At 43.6% G+C, this 21,002-nt stretch overlaps 1 protein-coding gene across 3 annotated transcripts in view; it reads right to left on the reverse strand.

The window, feature by feature from the left end:
* Positions 1–1,423: 1,423 nt before the first annotated feature.
* ripk1l (receptor (TNFRSF)-interacting serine-threonine kinase 1, like) overlaps positions 1,424–21,002 on the reverse strand; it is a 63,199-nt gene continuing 43,620 nt past the window's right edge. For all 3 annotated transcript variants that reach the window (XM_041184159.1, XM_041184157.1, XM_041184158.1), the window contains exons 9-12: positions 16,991–17,590; positions 14,723–14,821; positions 11,370–11,525; positions 1,424–6,351 (exon numbers count right to left, since the gene is read on the reverse strand). In XM_041184159.1, the coding sequence (XP_041040093.1) occupies positions 6,074–6,351; positions 11,370–11,525; positions 14,723–14,821; positions 16,991–17,590 (1,133 nt within the window). In that variant the 3' untranslated portion in view covers positions 1,424–6,073. The remainder of the gene's footprint in view (positions 6,352–11,369; positions 11,526–14,722; positions 14,822–16,990; positions 17,591–21,002) is intronic.

The raw sequence follows: 21,002 nt of genomic DNA on the forward strand, positions 1-21,002 counted from the left end.
GGGAATGCTGAGAAACATGACAGGTTTTAAGCAAATACAGAGTCAAGGAAAGGGACGTGGAGAAAAAGAACAAAAGGGAAAGTCTGTGATAGGGTGGAAGGCAAAAGAGATTAAATGTCAAAAAGGATGAGGGTGCAAAGCAAAGGAGATGGTAATGGCACAAGTAGAGAAACAAACTATGGGTCTAAAGGACATGTAAATAGAAAAAGCAGAGTCCTTACTAACATCTGCTATCCATGTTGTGGGGGGGTTGTGGAAGAGGTGGGCGGGGTTATCTTACAAGGAGAGGTTGGACAGCCTGGGCCTGTATCCATTAAAGTTTTTAGAAGAATGAGAGGTGATCTTATTGAAACGTATAAGATCCTGAGGGGACTTGACAAGGCGGATGCTGAAATAAAAACAGGAAAAGCTGGAGAAGCTCAGCAGGTCTGACAGCATCTGTGGAGAGAGGAACAGAGTTAACGTTTCAAGTCCCATATAATGCTTCTTCAGAGCTGAGGAGAGGTAGAAATGTGATGGGTTTTATGCTGTTGAAGAGAGGGCTGGAGCAGGGGGAGCAAAATAGAAGGTCAGGGATAGGTTGGAGTTTAGGAGAGATTGAATGACAAAGATGTCATGGGGTGATAATGATGGTGTTAAAGACTAAAGTGGGTGTCAATAGTGATAATGGTCAGATAGCAGAATGTGTTACTAACAGAACAAGGGTCAGCACTTTCTGAAGCAAAACATGAGAACAAGTTACTGACTAGCCTTTGAGGAAGGGAAGGGGAGAAGGGGTGGGGGAAAAATCAAAACGAAGGGCAGAATTCCCAGGCTGAAGTTGTTGAACTCACTTAAATCCAGAAGGCTGTAAAGTACCTAATCGGAAGAGGAGGTGCTGTTCCTCCAGTTTGTGTTGGGCTTCATTGGAACAATGCTGAATAATGTTTCCTCATGTGGGAGAGATTAGAACTAGGGTCACAGTTTAAAAGTAAGGGGTCTCCCACTTAAGACGGAGACGAGAAGACGTTTTTTCCTCTTGAGGGTTGTGAATCTTCGGAACTCTCTTCCCATAAGAGCGGAGGAGGTAGGGTCAATGTATATTTTTAAGGCTGAGGTATCTAGATTCTTGAACTAAAAAAGGAGTGAAAGGTTATCGGGGGGGTGGGGGTAGGCGGAATGTGGAGTCGAGGTCACAATCAGATCAGTCATAATCGTATTGAATGGTGGAGTAGGCTTGAGGGGCTGGATGGCCCACCCCCGATCCTAATTCATCTGTTCATATAAACAGGAAAAACAGACAAAATAAACAAGGAGAAAAATTTGTGGAGAAAGAGATTATGATCTTGAAACAAAAGCACCCACTGGGGGCTGAATAGCCACCTCCTCTGATGTAAACTCCCTTGTTTGACCAAAAGCTAAATTGAACCTGAAAACAAACGGCTGTGATAAAAGGGTTTAATTATCTTGACAGGGCAGCAATAGTGATTGTGACCAATAAAATCGTCAGCGCCACAGAACTGAGTGGAGCTTTAACACAAACAAATGTCAACAGTAGTGAGACACTCTTTAATTGCCATCTTCCTACACCTCACATTGTTAGAAATACAAATTATATTATACATTACTACTATGTAAATTAGTAACAATGTTTAATGTAACCCAGTAATAAAATACCTTATCTCATTAAAATGCCTTGAAATTACTTCAAGCAATTGCTTTTTGAAAAAATATTTCTGGAATGCAATGATTGTTAAAAAGACCGATGAATCCAGATTGGTGTATATACAATGTGTAAAAATACAAGTTCATGTGGTTGCCATAAGAAATAGGAGCTGGAGTAAGCCATATAGCCCCATGAACCTGCTCCAGCATGCACTAGGGTCACAGGCTGATCTTCAAACTCAATTCCACTTTCCTACCCAATCCCTCGATTCCCTTAGAGTCCAAAAATCTACTGATCTCAGTCCTCAATATATTCAATGAATGAGCATCCACAGCTCTCTGGGGTAGAGAACTCTAGAGATTCTTTTAAGAAGAAGAATCGTATTGGATTCAAAACGTTAACTCTGTTTCTCTCTCCACAGATGCTGCCAGACCTGCTGAGATTTTCCCAGCATTTTCTGTTTTTTTCCGAGATTCACACCTCAGTTCTCATCTTCGCCCAGAAATGACCACTCCTTTATCCTGAAATTATTTCCCCTAGCCTAGACTGTGTCCATTCAAGGGAGACAACCACTCAGCACCTATCCTATGCGCTCCCTGTGTTGGTGGGTGGGGTGATGGCAAATGCGGAAGTGTGTGCCAATCTGCCTGAGACTAAGTGCTGCCTCAGGGAGATCAGTTCCCGAAGAGAAAAATTTATTCTGTCAAAAATCTCATTTACCATCCATGTCCCCTCACTTGGTCTCACCATAGCCCTTTATAATTATGGCAAGACATCCTTAACTCATGTTGCAAGGGTGTTGGAGTACAAGACTCCAGGTGATTCACTGTAGCTTTAAACAGCAATATTTGTCACTGAGTCGGGTAAGGAGATATTGGATCAGTTGGCCAAAAACTTGGTCATAGAGGTAGATTTCAAGGAGTGTCTTAAAGGAGGAAAGAGATCAAGGAGGGAATTCCAGAGCCTAGGGCCTTGGGTAAGAATAAAAATCAGGGTTGCTCAAGAGGCCAGGATTGGAGAACTACGGATAGGAGGGTTGTGGTGCTGGAATGGAAAGGCAGGAGTGAGGTAATGGAAGAATTTGAAAACAAGACGTTCCTTAACAGGAGCCGATGTAACTCAGCGAGCACAGGGGTAAACAGGAGGGTACAAGTTAGGGCAGCAGAGCTTCGGATGACCTCAAATATACGAAGGGTAGAATGTGGGAGGCCGGCCAGAGGTACATTGGAATCGTAGCAAAGGCGTGGACCCATTTAGAGTAATTGTTTCTTTTTAAGTGTTATGAAAATATAATAATTTTCATATTATTGTGATTTATTGTTAAAAAAGTGAGTTAATAGTAAGGTTTGGGCTAGTTTCTCTGTCTTGTATGTGTGTGTGGGGGAGGTTTAATTGAACTGGAGACAGCTGGTCTAGAAGCTTTCAGTCAGCAACAAGCAGCTAGGTTTGAAATGCTAAATAGGTAAACATGGCTGAAGTTTTAGAATGTGAGGTGCAAGGAAAATTTGCATTTTTAGATAAACGGAGAGTAGTTTGAATGTCAAAGAGATGGTAAGATGTTACACCTAGCCAGAAGAAGCTAAGCCAAACAGTGTGTTTATTTTTCCCCAAAGGCTACTGATAAATTTGAGCACAATGAAAGATTTATATTATGAGAAAGGTAAAGTCCAAAGACATATCAGAACAATAGGATTTGCATTAAAAAGGGAGAAACATGTATAAAGGAGATGAGGCTACGTGTCAGAGAAGAGAAGGCATTCTAAGATCTAATGCAAGTGTGAAAAGTCTCCAGTCTCTATGCATCAAGGAACCAAAGCTGAGAAAATTCACTTTGAATTCTTGTCCAGGGTATTGTGTTGCTTTGCCTGGGTCTGTTTAAGTTTATTTGTTTTCTACTGTTGCCTCAACCGAGGTGTAACTGTGAGCTAGATTAATTAGTGGTTTTAGGAGTTATTATAGTAGTAATTTGTACGTGCTTAAACTCTTTTCTTTAGCTAATAAATGTTTAATTTAGTTTTCTAAAAACCTCTGAAGTCGTGGTAAGCTTTACTACCTCTGAATTCAGGGCAAGCAGCTCAAAATAAAATACAAATTGCAAAACAGTTGTGAGGTGATCAAATTTCCCTCATGGATTTGATCTGCCTGGCACATATCACCAGAAAGGTGAGGAGAAAGAAACTGAAGGGTAACCTTTCAAGTTAACATCAGGCCACCTGGCTGCCCCATCAGAGGAAATGGTGGTAATGTCACTGGCCCTAGTAATCTAAAGGTCCATGGGACATGGGCTCAAATCCCACTATGACAGCTGGTGGAATTTAAATTCAATTAATTAATAAAAATCTCAGTAATGGTGCCATGAAACCATCATTGATTTGTAGTTAAAAACTCATGTCCCCTTAGGGAAGGAAATCTGCCATCTTTACCTGGTCTGGCCTGGCCTACGTGTGACTCCAGACCCACAGAAATGTGACTGACTCTTAACTGCCCTCTGAAATGCCCGAGCAAAGCACTCATTTCAATGGCAATTAGGGATGGGCAACAAATGCTGGCTTTGCCCATTTCCCATGGTAACCTTCAATCCAATTAGTACCAGTACTCTGCTAATGGACCCTTTTCCTTTCATCAATGGGAGCCACACCAATGAGGAGACTGCATTGCACCTGGTGTGAAAGGGAAGGACACAAGTAGTCATAAAAACATTAGTGAGTTACTGAGAAAGTCGTATTGGCCCCAATACTAAATTCACAGTGACTATTTGCCAAGTGTCCCGGGTGGAAATATTCATTAGGGGCTTAATACCTGTTGAAGGACCATTACCACTTCAGCTTTACAATATCATTCGGGGTGAACAGGACAGGATTCTAAAGGAACAAAAACAGAAAATGCTGGAAAAACTCAGCAGATCTGGCAGCATCTGTAGAGAGAGAGAAACAGAGTTAACGTTTTGAGCCCGTATGACTCTCCTTCAGATTCTAAAGGACTGGACAGGAAAGTGGAACTGAAGTTGAGGTTCGTCCATGATCTTAATGAATGGCAGAGCAGGCTAGAGTATGGCCTACTCCTCGCACCTATTTCTTTTGTTCTAATATTCAGCAGTCCCTGATTATCAATAAGTTCATTTTAAAATATTTTTAAAAAATAGACCTCTCTTTGGAATCGGGAGGAGCAGAAGTGCTAACTCCTGACTCCACAGTTCTAGCAATTGCCCTCTTCCAGAGAGCCCTCTACCCAAGGGCTAGTACTACCATTGAAGCAGGAAACCTAAGATTCAATCCTGGAGAAGGTCAAGGTGGCCAGGATGCTTAGATGAGGCCCAAATTTGAGCTACCCTCTGGCCTACCTGTTTAGGCTTGTGTTACTGAGGGGATGCCAAGCCTGGACTCAAAAACAGGTCGAGTAATATCGAACATCGCTCTTCCTGATCATTAATCAGCTATGCAGTGACGTCAGAGAGCCCTTTCTGTTGATGTAAGCTGGAGTGCCACCATCCCACATTGACTTCATGGGGTCAGACCACTACAAAAAAAATAAATTCAAGTGTCCGCCTCTAATACGCAAAAAAAAATCAAACTGTTCACCATTTCTTCATTTTAAATCCAAGCACTGTGAAAGTACCATCATTTTGTCCAAAGAAGCATTAATTGTTCCAAACCTTAAGGAGGTTAGACTCTGGAACAGCAAGGCAACGTTGAGCCTGGAAGCGACGTACGACCATTTGTCCATGAACTCTGCCAGCCGCCTTCCAACAACAGCATGCATTTATATAGTGCCTTTAATGTAGTAAAATGCACCATGGCACTTCACAGGAGCATTATCAAATGAAATTTGGCACCAAACCACAGAGAAGTATTAGGGCAGAGGGTCAAAAAGGAGGATTTGAGTCTTAAAGGAGGAATAGACAGAAAGGTTTAGGGAGGGAATTACAGAGCTTGGGAGCCAGGCAGCTGAAGTCGAGACCATCAATGACGGAGCAGTTAAAATCAGGGATGCACAAAGCGGGCAAAATTGGTGCAGCCAGGTATCTTAAGAGGAGCTGCAGGAACTTAGAGACTAATTTCTGAGGTCATGGAGGGATGTGAATTTCAAAAACGACGCGTTGCTTAACCAGAAACCAACGTGGGTCAGCGAACAATGGGTGGGGGATAGGGAGACGGGATTTGGTCTGAGTTAAGACAGCATAATTTTGGACAACTTCTAATTTACAGAGGGTAGAGTGCGGAAGGCTGACCAGAGGTGTGTTGGAATAGTCAAGTCTGGCGGTATCGAAGGTGTGGACGAGGGAGGAGCAGAGTCATGGAATGCGACGGAGGTGGAAATACGCGGTCATAGTATTGGAGACATGTGGTCAGAAGCTCATCTTACGACACCCCGAAGCCACAGAATCAGATTCAACTTCCAACGGTTGCCTTATCTTGAAACAAAATAAGCTCAGATGCAGCTCTGCAAACTGAGAACCATGTCTGATCTGTTACAACCATGAAGGGCTTGAGCAAGCTTCCTAAGAGTGGCACCTTTTGATCCTTCCTTCATTTGCCATTTGTGCAGCATCTTGTAAACTTTTTCTTTCAGTCCGTCTCTCTCGTAGTCGTGGTCGATCTCATCAATCTCGGATTCTCTGAAGCCCAGCTTACGAGCGCAGTGTTTCCAATCTTTCCCAAGCTCCCCTCGCAAGAGGTCCAGGTGTGCTTCCTTAACTGGGTTATCATCTGAGGAGGGAGTAAAAATTAAATCAGCACCATATTCTTCAATGGCAATCAATAAAAGAGAAGCAAAATTGTAGGAAATAGCATTCACACCACATGAGGGAGACAGTTTAGTGGTAATGTCTACTAGTAATCCAGAGGCCCAGACTAATGCTATGCGGGCAGCTGGTGGAATTAAAATGCAATCAATAAATCTGGAATATAAGGATAGTCTCAGTAATGGTGACCATCACTGATTGCCATAAAAACCCATCTGGTTTACTAATATAAGCACTCTGTTCAAGGGCAATTAGAGACCGGCAACAAACGCTGGCCCACCACATCCCATGAAAGAATACAATAAAACAAGTGGCAGGGAACGAGACTCTCCAAGGAGAGAACCTGAACACCTCTGTATGACAGTCAATGACATTACCATCAGTGGACACCCACCTCCCCCAGCATCCAAGTCCCGGGGGCCCCAAAACTTAACTGGACACATAAACACTATTGTTAACGACAGCAGCTCAGAGACTGAGTATAGTGTGGTATGGTATATCTCCTGACATCACCAGTGCACTGTGGCTGTAACTGCATATTACATACTACAGGAACAGCACCTCCCAAACCCCTGACCTCCACCATGACCTAGAAGTACAAGTGCACCAGGTGCATGGAATCACCTCCATGTTCCCCTCCAAGTCACACACACATCACTGTTCTTTCATGGTCGTTGGAGGAACCATCTTCACCACATGTTGCGGATCAAGGTGGTCATTCACCACCACCTTCTCAAGATCAACTAAGGATAAGCAATGAATGCTGGCTTTGGAATCCCTGGAAATCATTTTTACAAAGGCCAAAAAAAATCTGAAAGGATGAAAATAAACTAACTCTGGAATTGGCTGCCTATGAGGCCGGTGGAAGTGGAGACAATCAATGATTTCAAAAAGCAAGTTAGATGGGCACTTGAGGGAAATGAACTTAAAAGAGCTGCGGGGATAGAGCAGGAGGGATGGGACTGACTGGGTTGCTCTACCCAGCGGGCCAGAAAGGACGCAATGGGCTGGATGGTCTTTTTCCGTGCTGTTATGACTCTGTAACCAATAATGCAGTTGACCTATAAAATATTACTCAGGAAGTACATATGTTATTGATTATTATTGCACGAGCATTACTGGGTTGTTTTGATACACGTTTTATTCAGAGCAGTTTAATTCACCTTCACATGGGATACAGTGGGGTTAATACACTGATTTTTCATCAGAGTTGAGCCCAGCTCAAATGATTCTACGATACCGAAGGCTGATGAACAACATGCAGCTGATGAGGAACGATAGTGTTTGGAAGGTATTACCTGGAGGCCAGGTGTTCTTTATTCTTTCCTGGGATGTGGACGTCACTGGCAAGGCTGGCATTTATTGCCCAGCCTTGAGAAGGTGACAGTGAGCCACCTTCTTGAAGAACTGAGCAGACTGCTAGGCCATTTGAGGGTGGTTAAGAGTCAACTACATTGGTGCGGGTCTGGAGTCACATTTGGGCCAGACTAGGTAAGGAGGGGAGATTTCTTTCCCTTAAGGGGTATTAGTGAACCAGATGGGTTTTTTAAAAATACAACAATCTGGTAGTTGCACAGTCACCATTACTGCTACCAGCTTTTTAATTCCAGATTTATTTATTGAACTGAATTTAAACTCTCAGCTGCCTTGGTGGGATTTGAAGTCTTGTTTCAGGATCTTTAGTCTAGGCCTCTGGGTTACTAGTCCAGTTTCACAACCCCTGTGCTACCATAAATGTAAACATGTGCTCATATTCAGGGTCTGGGTGACTAGCTTGCTTGAGGGGCAAGTGGATCTGAAGTTCTGTCCTTCCAAATGGTGGCATCAATGTTTCTTCAGTCTATGCAATACAGTGATCAGGATGATTGTGGCAACGCGCTCCCTTTTTACGGTGAGTTCCACTGCACACCATGTCATGAACCATGTAAGAATCCTTGATACTTGCTTCTGCTGAAACAGTGCACATTAGTTTGTCTATTGACCAACTAATGACTCTCAATGGGAGGGATGGGAGAACAAGGAGTTAGAGAGTCTTTCTGGGGTCAGGCTAGCTCTGATATGATAGGGGTTTGGAGCCAAATTTGTTCCTCAGTGGTGGACATGCAGCAGGCAGTATTCCAGAGTAGTTGTGACAAACATTCTATATTCGCCTGATGTTATTACAATAACTGCCCATTATTGTACAGAGTTTAACAAGTAGCTAAAGGCAATACATGGCCTATCCGAATACAACGTTGTCATGGTCTACCTGGTTACAGGATCCCGAAACATCAATTTACAAATGCTAGAAGCTCAGTAATTAACTCAATCTATAATTGACTGACAGTTCTTTCAAAAATTTGAGTGGTACAATTCTCAGGGGCCCGTTCGGAACATTTCAGAAAAGGTAGCTCAGAGGATGTTTGAAAATTTCGGAAGGGAAAGTTTTGTATTCCAGAATGTTAAGAAAAATGCTGCATGTATTCAGACATCATTTCTTAAAGGATAGATATGGTTTTAGTATTGTATGGCAGTAATTAGTCCTCCTGTACAATTTTGACAATGGCATAGATAGCTATTTGTACACTTTACGTAGGATGTACAGCAGAGAAGCAGGCCATTCAGCCCACCTGGTCTATGCTCCACATGAGCTATCTCCCACCCATCTTCATCTCACTCTATCAGCATATTGGAGGTCTTGTGGCACAGCGGGTAGTGTCCCTGGTTCTGGGTTCGAGTCCCACTCTGTGACTTGATGGCCAAGGAAGGTGCATTCATAATGCAGTCAAACAGGTTGAATATCAACCTGTAAATCCTTCCAACACACGCCAATGGCAGACGGTAAGAGCAGGTGAGATTCCTGGTCATGCCATGTGATGGAAAGAACATTGGAGCCTTTACCATCACCATCCATAGCTCCGAACTACATCATACATGTAAGAGTGCATGTTGCCACAGCAACTCAGACTCCCTGAGTGAACTGTAAACCACCATCAAAATATTCCATTCTCCATCATGTATCTAGCTCACCCTTAAATGCATCTATGCCATTCATCTCAACGACTCCTTGTGTTAGTGAGTTCATTCTGAGTAGAGAAGCTAGTTGTTCAATTTACTAGTGATTATCTTCTCAACTATTCTGCCCCACGGTGAAATTATCTTCTCCATCTCCACTCTGTCAAATTGGGACCAGCCATGATGCAGCTCTCTCAGATGATGCAGCACACCAGAAACCACTCGACTGTCTCAGTGGCAGCTCAGGCTGAGATCACGCGATCCATGCTTGTTGCCATGCCAGCTCAGGTTGCTGTCTTCATGGCTGTGGCTTTTAGTGCTGAAAGGATCATGTGGGTTCTCAATGCAGACCAGCAATCTCACCTCCAGCCATTACTAGGCACACCTCAGGGGAGCGTCTGTGTCTCTGTGGGACACAAACTCAGGATGACACTACTCATGCTCCACCGCTACCGCTCCACCATTGCCAATGCCTCTCAGTCAGACAACCCAGACTGCTGACATTCATGCCGAGATGGTGCAGCCCAAAGCCAGGCCCGGAGTTGCTCGAGATCATCCTAAAGGCCATCCACAGTCTCTCCTCAGTGAAAGTCAGCAGCCTTCCACCAGCCGTGCTGCACTGGGGCAGCGCTGCCCAGGAGCACTAGGCCAGGAAAAGGCACTCGTTAAGACAAGGAGTGTACAAAGGTGTATAGTTAAATTGCGCATGGACTATTTGGACTATCGAAAGTGTTGTTGGATAAAGTTGTTATTGATGTTTTCTTGTGTGGGTGGCTTTTATTCCAAGATTTGAGTCAAGGGGCTGTGATGGTATTTAACAGATGGATTGAAAGGAGGGGAATTGTGAAGCAATGGTGATGTGGGACTGTCATCTCCAAGGAACCAGAGTCTGATTATCTGCGCAATGATAGCTCATCCAGAGCGAAGGGGATCTAGGTACCTCCTTCCTCCTCCCTTTGAACACTGCTTCCCCGCTTGCTCACGGTCCCCTTTCAAAAGATGCAGCAACCCAAGAGGTTCAGCAACTAAAGCCCCCATTGCTGAAGCCAACTCCTCTCACCTTCCTCATCAGGATCCCGAACCACTCCCTGAAAAAACCAAAAGGTTTGTTGGGGGAGGGGTGGGGTGTCCCCTGTTCAGATGGGAGTGTTTGAGCGAGGGTGTGAACTGGACCTGCATCATCCCAAATGACAGATTGTGTGTCAAGTCAGTGTTTGAGGCTGCTTGGTGCCACCATCTGCATGCACGTAGGGCACACCTGCCCTAGCGCCCTGTCTGTCAGAGAGTGCCACCTGAACCCCACCGGAAGGTGGCCAGAAACATCCCAGCCTGACTATTTTGTTAGTTCACGGCTTCTATAACACCGGCATCAGCAATGCCGATTTCAAGGCCACAGAATCTAAACCAGAGAGTGTAAGTTAGAATACTTAATTCAATATAAAATCATTGAAAGTGAAACAAAGAGAGGGAAAAGAAAGATGGGATTAAGAGAGAGAGATGAAATAGACAGAAAGAAATAAAAAAGTTTTACTTTCCATTTTAATTCAAAAAAAATTCTCCAATGATAATTCTCCAAGTTTGTAAAAGGAAACTTTCAGGGCCCTAGTGGGTGTTTGGCAGTACCTAAGACTTATTAAAGGCATTTAAATTTCACTTACATTTGAATGGACAAAGCTTAACTTTTTCTGGGCATGTTTAATGGGCACCAATGGGCAGGTAAAGCAAGTTCACGCTCTCCATTTATGTGAATGCTGAACCTCGCTGTGAAATGCCAGTGTGGCCAATCTTCTGGAGGAACAGGGCCATCTCCATAGCACTTCCCAAAATGCAGGCTTGTGGACTCCGAAAGTTTCTGTCTAATTAGTTCCATAACAACTGGGGAATGAACTACTAATACAGTAAAATCTAGACCATCGCTGTGGCACTTGTGCTAATTTTCCCCTATAAGCAGTTCATTGATTTCTGTGCACACTTAAAATTCTGACTTACCAAAAATAGCCAAATGGTGAGCACTCAGCGTCTGATTGGAAACCTTGGAGTTTTTGTGTTTTCCTGTGTTGAAAACCTGTTTTCCAACATTCATAGTGTTATTGTTGCCGATCTGAACTCCTTTGGCCTTAGATACACAGATGCTTGACGTTACCTCTAAAAGAAAAATCATTAAGGGATAAGAACGTAAAACCCCTCTTATAAACACAGAAGCAGACTGGTGGGTGGGCTAGCACTCCAGGCAGATTCTGACCTCCCACCCTGTCCATCCGGTTCTTCTTCCACAATGGTATATCCCAGCTGCTCAGGCTATATTTTATTTAGAAGTGAGAGGTCACCTCAAGATGGAGGGTCTCTCTCTCTCTTCTCTCTCCCCCACCCCCCAAACCTGCCCCTTGAAAAAGCAGCCTGTTGCTTCTTCAATGCTGGAGGGCCTCCTACTGGTCCTCCAGCTTCGAAAGCCAGCCTGTCTTCCATAATGACCCTGCCCTCTGGCCACAATTCAGGGAAAATCACTGTCGGGTGACTGCTCCCCACACACTGCAGGGTTACGAACGTCATTTGACCCTGATGTTGGGGACCCGACCCAATCAGAACATCCTGCCCTTTGAGTGAGCGTCACGGCAGCAGATGCAGCTACGCATAACGCAACTGAAAGCCAGGTAGGAATTTTAATTTTTAACTATTTACCAATAACCACAATTCTGTATCAAGAACTTAGTTCCAGAAAACACCATCAGCAACATTCATGGATCTCACACCTGCACCATAGTAAAATGTTCCCAGATGCTTCATAGGAACTTGAACCGAGCCAGGGGGAGATATTAGTTCAGGTGACAGGGTGGGTCTTCAAAGGAGGAGAGAGAGAGAGAGAGGTCGAGAGGCGGAGAGGTTTAAGGAGGGAATGCCAGGACTTAGGGTCTAGGCAGCTGAAGGCACAGCCACAAGCGCTGGAGCAGAGATGCACAAGGGATTAGAATTGCAGGAACGTGGGCTGCAGGGCTGGAGGAGATGATAGAGAAAGAGAGACACACACACACAGGAATATTGGAAACCAGGTATTGAACACAAAAAAAAGGACTGCAGAGTTTCCAGAATTATACCCAGTGGCTTGGTGCTCAAGACTTCTGATAAATGAAAGAAGTTCAACATGCAAAATTGTAATCCTTCAGCCCTGATGAAAGATGCAGCATAAAACTGAAAACCCATTAATTTAATTTAATAATCACTATAACGGTTAGAAATATAGCCATTTACAAAAAATAAGAAATTAAACTGTTAAGTGTTTTTAAGCGAGGTCTTGTGGTGCAGCAGTAGTCATTGGTCACCAATGTCTCATAGGACATGGTACGAGGAGGAGATATTGTCTTTTTAAATCCTAAATTTAGCAGTATATAAATTTAGCACGCCTTTTAAAAACAATGTGCACATGAAACTCTCTTCACGAGTTGAGTGCTGGATTTCTAGCACTTCAGTTTCTGCAGTGGGTGCACTTCTCTCTGTTTATACACTGAATAACACTTTGCATAAAATGTATTTGTGCGCTCTCATAATTCACCAGCTACTTTAAATAATTTATTTAACGGGTTCCCCGGTGAACAAGCACAGAACCTTAAACCCCGTGTGAGGTAAGAAACTGTGACCCTGGGATTATGAGGCAGTGCTGACGCTTACACGAGCAAAGAAACTGCACAGCTTCCTATTTTCTTCTCTTCTCTGCTGAAATATTGTAAAGACAAGTTTTGGTTCCTTTTTTTTCTCAAAACCAAACTGAATCTTTTTTCCACCCTCCTCCCCCAGTATGTTAAATTTTGTAAGAGAGTCTGAACTCCCACACAAAGGGATCACCCCCCGTTTTGAGTGCTTACATCCTAGTTTTTTTCCTTCTTTACTAACTTGTGCTTTGAGCTGACTACTTCACTCCCAGGACTTGAGCTATATGGTGCTTTGGGCAGTCAACTTGCTAAATCGCTGCCTCCCTGCGGGAATGTGGGCCAAACCCGATTCAGTATTTTCCCCTCAGTCCTCAGGCTGAGATCTGGAACTTGCCAGACACAAGAAGAAGTACCTTCCCAGACAATGTGGCACCGCATCGTGGGCCTCTGGTATCATTACAACAATAACTCGCATTTATATAGCCTCTTTAACATAATACAACACCTAAGGCACTTCACAGAGACATCATTAAACAAAATATGACCCCAAGCCACTTAAGGAAATAATAGGGCAGATGACCAAAGCTTGGTCAAAAAGATGGGTTTGAAGCAGCGCCCTAAACCAGGAAAACGAGGTCAAGGGAGGCAAGTTTTATGGAGGAAATTTCAGAGCCTGCGGCCCAGGCTGCTAAAGACAGCCACCAATGGTGGAGAAATTCAAACTGGGCATACTAAAGAGACCGAATTGGTGGAGCAGGTATTTAGGGGTAGTTAGGGGAGGTGGGGGTGTAGTGGTAAAGTCGTTGGACTAGCAATCCAGAGACTCAAGCTAATGCTCTGGAGACATGGGTTCAAATCCCACCATAGCAGCTGGTGGAATCTGAATTCAGTTAATACATCTGGGAATATAAAGCTGGTGTCAGTAATTGTGACCATGAAATTATCATTGTCATAAAAGCCCATCTGGTTCACTAATGTCTCTTGGGGAAGGGAATCTGCTGCTCTCACCTGGTCAGGCCTACACGTGACTCTAGACCCACAGCAATGTGGTCGACTCTTGACTGTCCTCTTGAGATGGCCAAGCGAGCCTCCCATTTCAAGGGCAGTTAGGGATGGGTGACAAATGTTGGCCTTGGAGCGACACCCACACCCCATGGAAGAATAAAGAAAAAAAATATTATCCCAGTGTTGTAGGGCTGAAGAAGGGTAAAGAGAGACAGAGACATAAGGCCTTCGAGAGATTTGGAAACAAGGGTGAGAATTTTTAAATTGAGGCATCGTTTAACTGGGAAACATTTTGGTAAAATGATACAAAAATCCATTGGCATTCCAGTATAACCCCAGTCACATGCTTCTCTTCAATCAGGCTCAGAGAGACAACAGGGACCGATTTTCCATACTCCCTCTTGGCTTAAGCTCCAAGGGATATTGTTTGCCAATTCCTAGTCCAAGACTAGGAACATGTTTGACAATCCCAGACATAATTCTTCTCTTAATACTCTGTACATCAGTATACAAGGAAAGCACCATCTGAAAACTCTGCTCTGAATCAAATTTTACAGACTGCAAAACACTTTCCAGATTCTGTCGTGCCAGTCAAGTCCAGTTCCTATCTAGAATAGTTTCTCCAATGAGTGCAATGTGACTTTAACTCTCTAGCTGGATGGTTAATGACTACCAGCTGAAACAGAGCCTTACCTTGGCCAAGATAGCTGAAGTTGTCTTCCGTTGGCACAAGCTGGCTTGGATGATTCCAAAGAACATTCCCAATATAATTTCCAGATTCATTTTTACTTCCTGAACATGCAGCAAAATAGAGAAAAAGAAGATTCTGAATAATTTGGAAGAGTGACAGTTTGTAAAAGTATTATTTCTATTCTGAGGAACAATGCTCCCCAAAGTGGAAGCTAATTACTGATAATTGGAAGGTAAAGTTTGATACCGAGCCTTTGACACTAATAGTTCTCAAATGTCTAAACTGACTTTTTTTTTGAGAGTTCACCTGATACAGGCATTCCCAGGCACTGAGTCCTCCTGGCCAAGACTATCACTGACTAACACCAAGTTTGTGTGAAGGCGGCCAATCTCAGTTCAGACAGAATTAATCAATGCTACAATGGGCTTCGTTGAGCAAGCAAACTTCCATTTCATGAAAGGAGCCAGCCACACAGCTATGCCAACTCTTACAAAGGAACTAGGGCGAGGAGGAGACCACACAGCTCTTTCAGCCTACTCTACCACTCAATAAGACCATGACTGCTGATCTCTACATCGGAGCCTAAACCCAGGTTCTGATCCACAGACAACATGGATCAACAGGGACTGCTTGCCCCATGGGCAGGTATTAAATGTTGATAACTCCAAATCCTGCCAATGATTAATCATCTATCCACAACCAGCATCAAGCAATTAACGTAAGCCTAGTTTGAAAAAGCAACACGTTTTGGACCTACGCCATGGAAAGCAAGCCTCAGCTCAAGAAAGCCGGCTTCTGCTCAACATATAAGTTTATTTGTAGATGTTTATTTTGTAGGTGTCAAGATTCCCAAGTGCACGGGATGTGCAGGATAACATGTGTGTTGCAACACAGGGAGCTAGCAGGGACACTGTTGGATTAGTTCAGCCTGGATTGACAAAGGTGTGAATGAGAGTTCTCAGGAGCAGTAACCAGAGAAACAGGCTCTCCAGGGCAAACCTTTGGCAGGTGTTAAATAGTCACAAAGTTACATGAGAAGAAAGAGACTGTAGGTACAACTATAGCTTCTATATGTGTGTTAAAAACATGTATTCATATAATCCTTTTATAACAAGTACCTCAGGAATGCCTGAAAACAGTTTTTGACTTTGGAACTTCAGTGACTGGCATTACCTAGGCAAATGGAACAGTTACTTTGTACATAGCAACTTCCCATAAATGATATAAAGGGTCAGTTAATGTTTTTGCTGATATTGGTTGCAGGATTAATATTGGCCAGGATAATATAACTAATTTTCTTCAAATTCTTCAAGGTATTTCTAATATCCTCTGGAGTTTAAAGTCTTGTGCGTAGGACGATTGGTCAGAGAAGGCAGTATTTGCTGGCCAGTACCCTTGTGGGTCAGCTTACAGCAAATGCACAAGTCCTTGAAATGGGATTTGAATAGTCAAACTATCCCCTACAGGAAATGGACCCTAATACAAGGAGGAAAATTGAAGCCATGTTGGGTTCTGGTGAAGGGTCTGAGCTGAAACCTCACTACAGATTATCTGGTCTATATCAGATTGCTGAGTGCGTGAGAGTTAGCGATGGACAAAATGGCTGCCACCTTTCTTAATTTACAAGAGTGACCACATTTCTAAAGTATTTCCACTGGTTATGAAGCATTTTGGTGCGCCTTGAGGTTGTGAAAGACACTCTATAAACGCAAGTCTTTCTTCCTTTTTGAAACACCATTCCCTTTCAGATAAAAACAAAAAAACTGCGGATGCTGGAAATCCAAAACAAAAGCAGAATTACCTGGAAAAACTCAGCAGGTCTGGCAGCATCGGCGGAGAAGAAAAGAGTTGACGTTTCCAGTCCTCATGACCCTTCGACAGAACTCAAGTTCTGTCGAAGGGTCATGAGGACTCGAAATGTCAACTCTTTTCGAAACGTCAACGTCAACAATTTCTGTGCACGTCCTTCTACTTGGTTTGGAATTAATCGGAGAGATGCCATTGCGTCGTACCGTTGTTTACAGTATCATCTTTAAAGCTGTGAAGAAGAGACTTCTGCAAGTGTAGCAGGACCAGTGGGAGGTTTCTGTACTGTACCCGCAAATATGAGCAATCAGTCAGTCACATTGTCGTGGATGCTGCCTTCAGAACAGATTGACACAGTGTCCTGACCAGTGAGGAGATGTTTACCAGGCCGGATAGCGGGTTAAAAATAGAATAAACTGACCTCGAAAGGTAACTCTCAGAAATTTAACAGAGCAGCGTATTACCTGTCTGCTGATATGGAGTCCAGCTGCTGGGCTGTCCAGTTTGTGGGTTACCAGTCTCTGTAACAGGGATAAGGCCTGGAGTTCTGTACACAAGCCCTGCTTGTCCAACAGGGTTTCCAGTAGGGATTATTTTACTTGCACCTTGCCAACCAGTTTCTTCCTTGACGGGTTTTGAACGGCCCATATAATTTACAGAGGCGTTTGTCAATCTGTGCTGCCCCTGATGAAAGTTTGAATCTTGGGAGCCGTACAAGTCCACAGACGACCTGGTACTGGGCACAGCTGCGAGATGGTGAGAAGGCACTGAAAAGCGGGGCTGGATGGTGAAAACCGGTTCATTGGAAACTCGTTTGCTTCTTTCCAACCGGATCTGCTCGATCTTACTCTGCGAAATGGAAGCATCCAAGCGGCTACCAGTCAGGTGGTAATTCATTTCCTCATCGAGTTTTCTTCTTACCTGTGTGTCATCGTCATCGTACCAAACACCACTGTCAGGCTCACACTCGGCGGGTTCACTTAACTTACAAGAGGAGAATGCTGCCTCTACAGTGTGGCTGTTAGCAGGAATTCCTTGTGAGCTATGTAAGGAATTTGGATCATCTGTAAAGTTTAAAAGTACATTGTTACTACATCTGCATCGTTACTACATCTTATATCGTTACTACATCTGCATCGTTACTTCTTCGTACATCGTTACTACATCGTACATCGTTACTACATCGTACATCGTTACTACATCGTACATCGTTACTACATCGTACATCATTACTACATCGTACATCATTACTACATCGTACATCATTACTACATCTGCATCTGCACACCTTGGCTCCACAACCCTCAATTCCTCCTCCTTCAGGTACCAGGCCCTAAGAGGTACCCATGGCCTTCCACTGGTTTGGTCCATGATTACGCTCGACAAAGTACGGCAGTGGCTGCTGTTGTCTCCTGCAGTATAGCTGAGTAGGAAACTGTACCGCTCTTACCGCCTGCTACCAGGCGTATTGGAAGAAATTACAGGTTGATGATCAACCGGTTTGGCCAGGTTATGAATGTACCTTCCATGGCTATCAAGTCCTGAAGTGGGGTTTGAACCTGGAGCTTCTGGCCCACAGGTAGGGATACTACCACTGCACCACAAGACTCCCTTAACCCCCAATTCCCCTTGCCCAAAAAAAAATCTTATTAATGAAAGCAAAATACTGCGGAAGATGGAAATCTGAAATAAAAACAGAAAATGCTGGAAAAAACCTCAGCAGGTCTGGCAGCTTCTATGGACAGAGTTAACGTTCGAGTCCAATCTGACTTCTTCAGAGTTCTCTGAAGGGTCATATGGACTCAAAATGTTAACTCAGGAATCTATCCGTTGCAGTTTTTACATTTTTGACTGACAGCTATTTGGGGGAAGGGAAAGAGAATTCTGGATTCGCACTATCCTTTTGTGTGAAGGAGTGCTCTCTGGACATCAACCCTGAATGGCCTAGTTTAATTTTAAAATGATGCCCTCTCTTTCTGGACTCCTTCCTTTCTGTCAAACACCTACGTTCCAGGGAACACAAGCCTAGTCCACACAGCCTGCCCTCAGAGCTTAGTCCAGTATCATTTTGGCAAAGCAACACGGCACCCAAGATCAATATCTCTGTCCTGAAGTACAGCAACCAGAACTGTACACAGTTACTGTAAACGGAGTCTAATCAGATGTACAATTCTATTAACCTTATCTTGTTTTTGTTAACTTGTCCACTAGCTTTTAGTGATTTCTGTACTTAAGCCCCTAAATCTCTCAGCTACAGTAAGTCCTCATTTAAAGTTGTGGTTGCGTTCCTGGAAATCATGTTTTTCTTTGTTGTTGCAACAACTTTAAGTGAATCATATATTCCCACAGGAATCAATGTTAAAGCTGGTGATGTCCTTCAGACATTTCTCACCCAGAAAAACCAAAGTACAAGCTGAAATATAGTACCACACAATAGAACTGTGCATTTCTAGCTGAAATAACTTGCTAAATAAAAAGATCACTAAACGTAAAAAAAAATACAAGAATTCAATTAAATTCTTTGAAAAAAATTAGTGCTCATCTCAGCAGGCAGTACTTTTAGACTGACCAGGCTCCATCTAGTGACAGATGTTGGTAGGTGCAGGTAGCAGCTGAAGTCCAAGAACTACCTGCACTAACCAACTTCAGCCACTAGATGGAGCCCAGGACTTCAGTGCAAGTTCAGAAGCAAAGCCAGCAGGGGAGCCAAAAGTCAGGAGCAGCTGAAGGACAGACCCCAAGGATTAAGGTAAGAACAGAGGCTGGGAGGCAAGGATGGGAGTCGGTAAGGCTGGGAGAGGCAAGGCCAGGAGTCGGCAAGGTCAGGAGCAGGAGGAAGAGAGGCTGAGGGAAAGGGTGGAAGAACTGCAGAAAAATAATCACATGAGCAAGCAGGCTGCAGAAGTGGAAGCCCATGGCAAATGACATTAAAATGAAACTGACAGTGTTAAATGGTTAAACTGACAATGTTAAATGGTTTTATCGATACTACTTAATTAATGTCCTTAAAGTGAAACGATGTTAAGTGAGTCGATGTTAAGAGAGGACTTAGTGTATTCCACAGTTCCCAGCTACTCAACGTTTAGAAAGTTCTCTCCTCTATCTTTCTGTGGTCCAAAGTGGGATGAACACCCTTTTCCCATGGTGAACTCCATCTATCAGCTTTGCCCACTGGCTTTAGTTACTCAACATCTCATTACAACTTTCTGGGCCCATTTACATTTTGAAAGATCTTACAACCCGGAATATTTACTTCCAGAGTCAGGTCTCACTATGTCAGCTGTATTTGTTTCTAATTCAGTTGTTTTATTTCATAGCCTGGCTGCATTAACGCACAGGACTTTTAACTGGACAACATACCTTATCCTGTCTTTATAGCTTTTGGACACACATTTTAACTTCTCACACTCCTTGTTCTAATAATACAACAGAAGTGACAAACATTTATTTTGACAGAAATAAAGATTGGCATTTATATACTGCACCTCTCAATACCCTAGGATGTCCCACAGTGATTTACAGCCAATGGAGTACTTTTCAATTGTAGTCGCTGTTGTAATGTTGGAAGCACAGCAGCCAATTTGTGCAGAGCAAGATCCCACAAAACTGCGAAGTGATAATGGCCAGATAATCTCTTCGCTAGCACTCCAAGTCACCAGGGAAGGACTTGAACCCACAACTTCCTAACTCACAGGCAAGAGTGCTACCAACTAAGCTATGACCACCACAATATTATTTTTGATATTTTTGAATCTGAAGTATTATATTACCTTTAATGCCATTGATGACCTGGACTTCACAATCATCCTTTTTTAAATCTTTAAGTATTTTTGGTTTCCGCCCAAGACCTTCCTACCCCCATTTTATTGGTTTGAAGCCTTTTCTCCAGCCCTGTTTATCCTTTCTCGCTAGCACCTTCCCACCAGCCCAGCTCAGGAGCACCGTGTCCCAGTGATTCCTAATCAGTTTGTCCCTGTGCCAATTTACTGTTATCCTCCGGGCTTTGTAATTTAACTCACGGCTCCCATCAAAAGGAGCTCCTTCCTCTTCTTTCTGATCCCATTCAGCGCCACATGCACCACAGACCTGGGTCTTCCCCTATTCCTTTCCAAATTCCCTTCCAGCCCCATTGAGATACCCTTACCCTGGCCCCAGGAAGGAACGCACCCTTCGGGTCTCTTCATGGTGACTACAGAGGATGCTATCTAGTCCTCACAATTATTGAAGCCCCTGTATTAAGAATTGCTTTTGTTTTAATGAGTGGCCTTGTGAGAGGGACTAACTGACAAGGTCACTCGCCATTTTTTTAAATTTGTTCATGGGATGCGAGTGTCACTGGTAAGCCCTGACAATTTGCTGTCCATCCCTAATTGTCCTTGTGAAGGTGGTGATGAGCTTTCATCAAACACTGTCGACCATGTGGTGTAGGTACACCCACAGTGCAGTTAGGGAGGGATTTCCAGGATTTGACCCAGC

This window comes from Carcharodon carcharias, chromosome 3 (genome assembly GCF_017639515.1).
Source record: "Carcharodon carcharias isolate sCarCar2 chromosome 3, sCarCar2.pri, whole genome shotgun sequence".
Lineage (NCBI taxonomy): Eukaryota > Metazoa > Chordata > Chondrichthyes > Lamniformes > Lamnidae > Carcharodon > Carcharodon carcharias.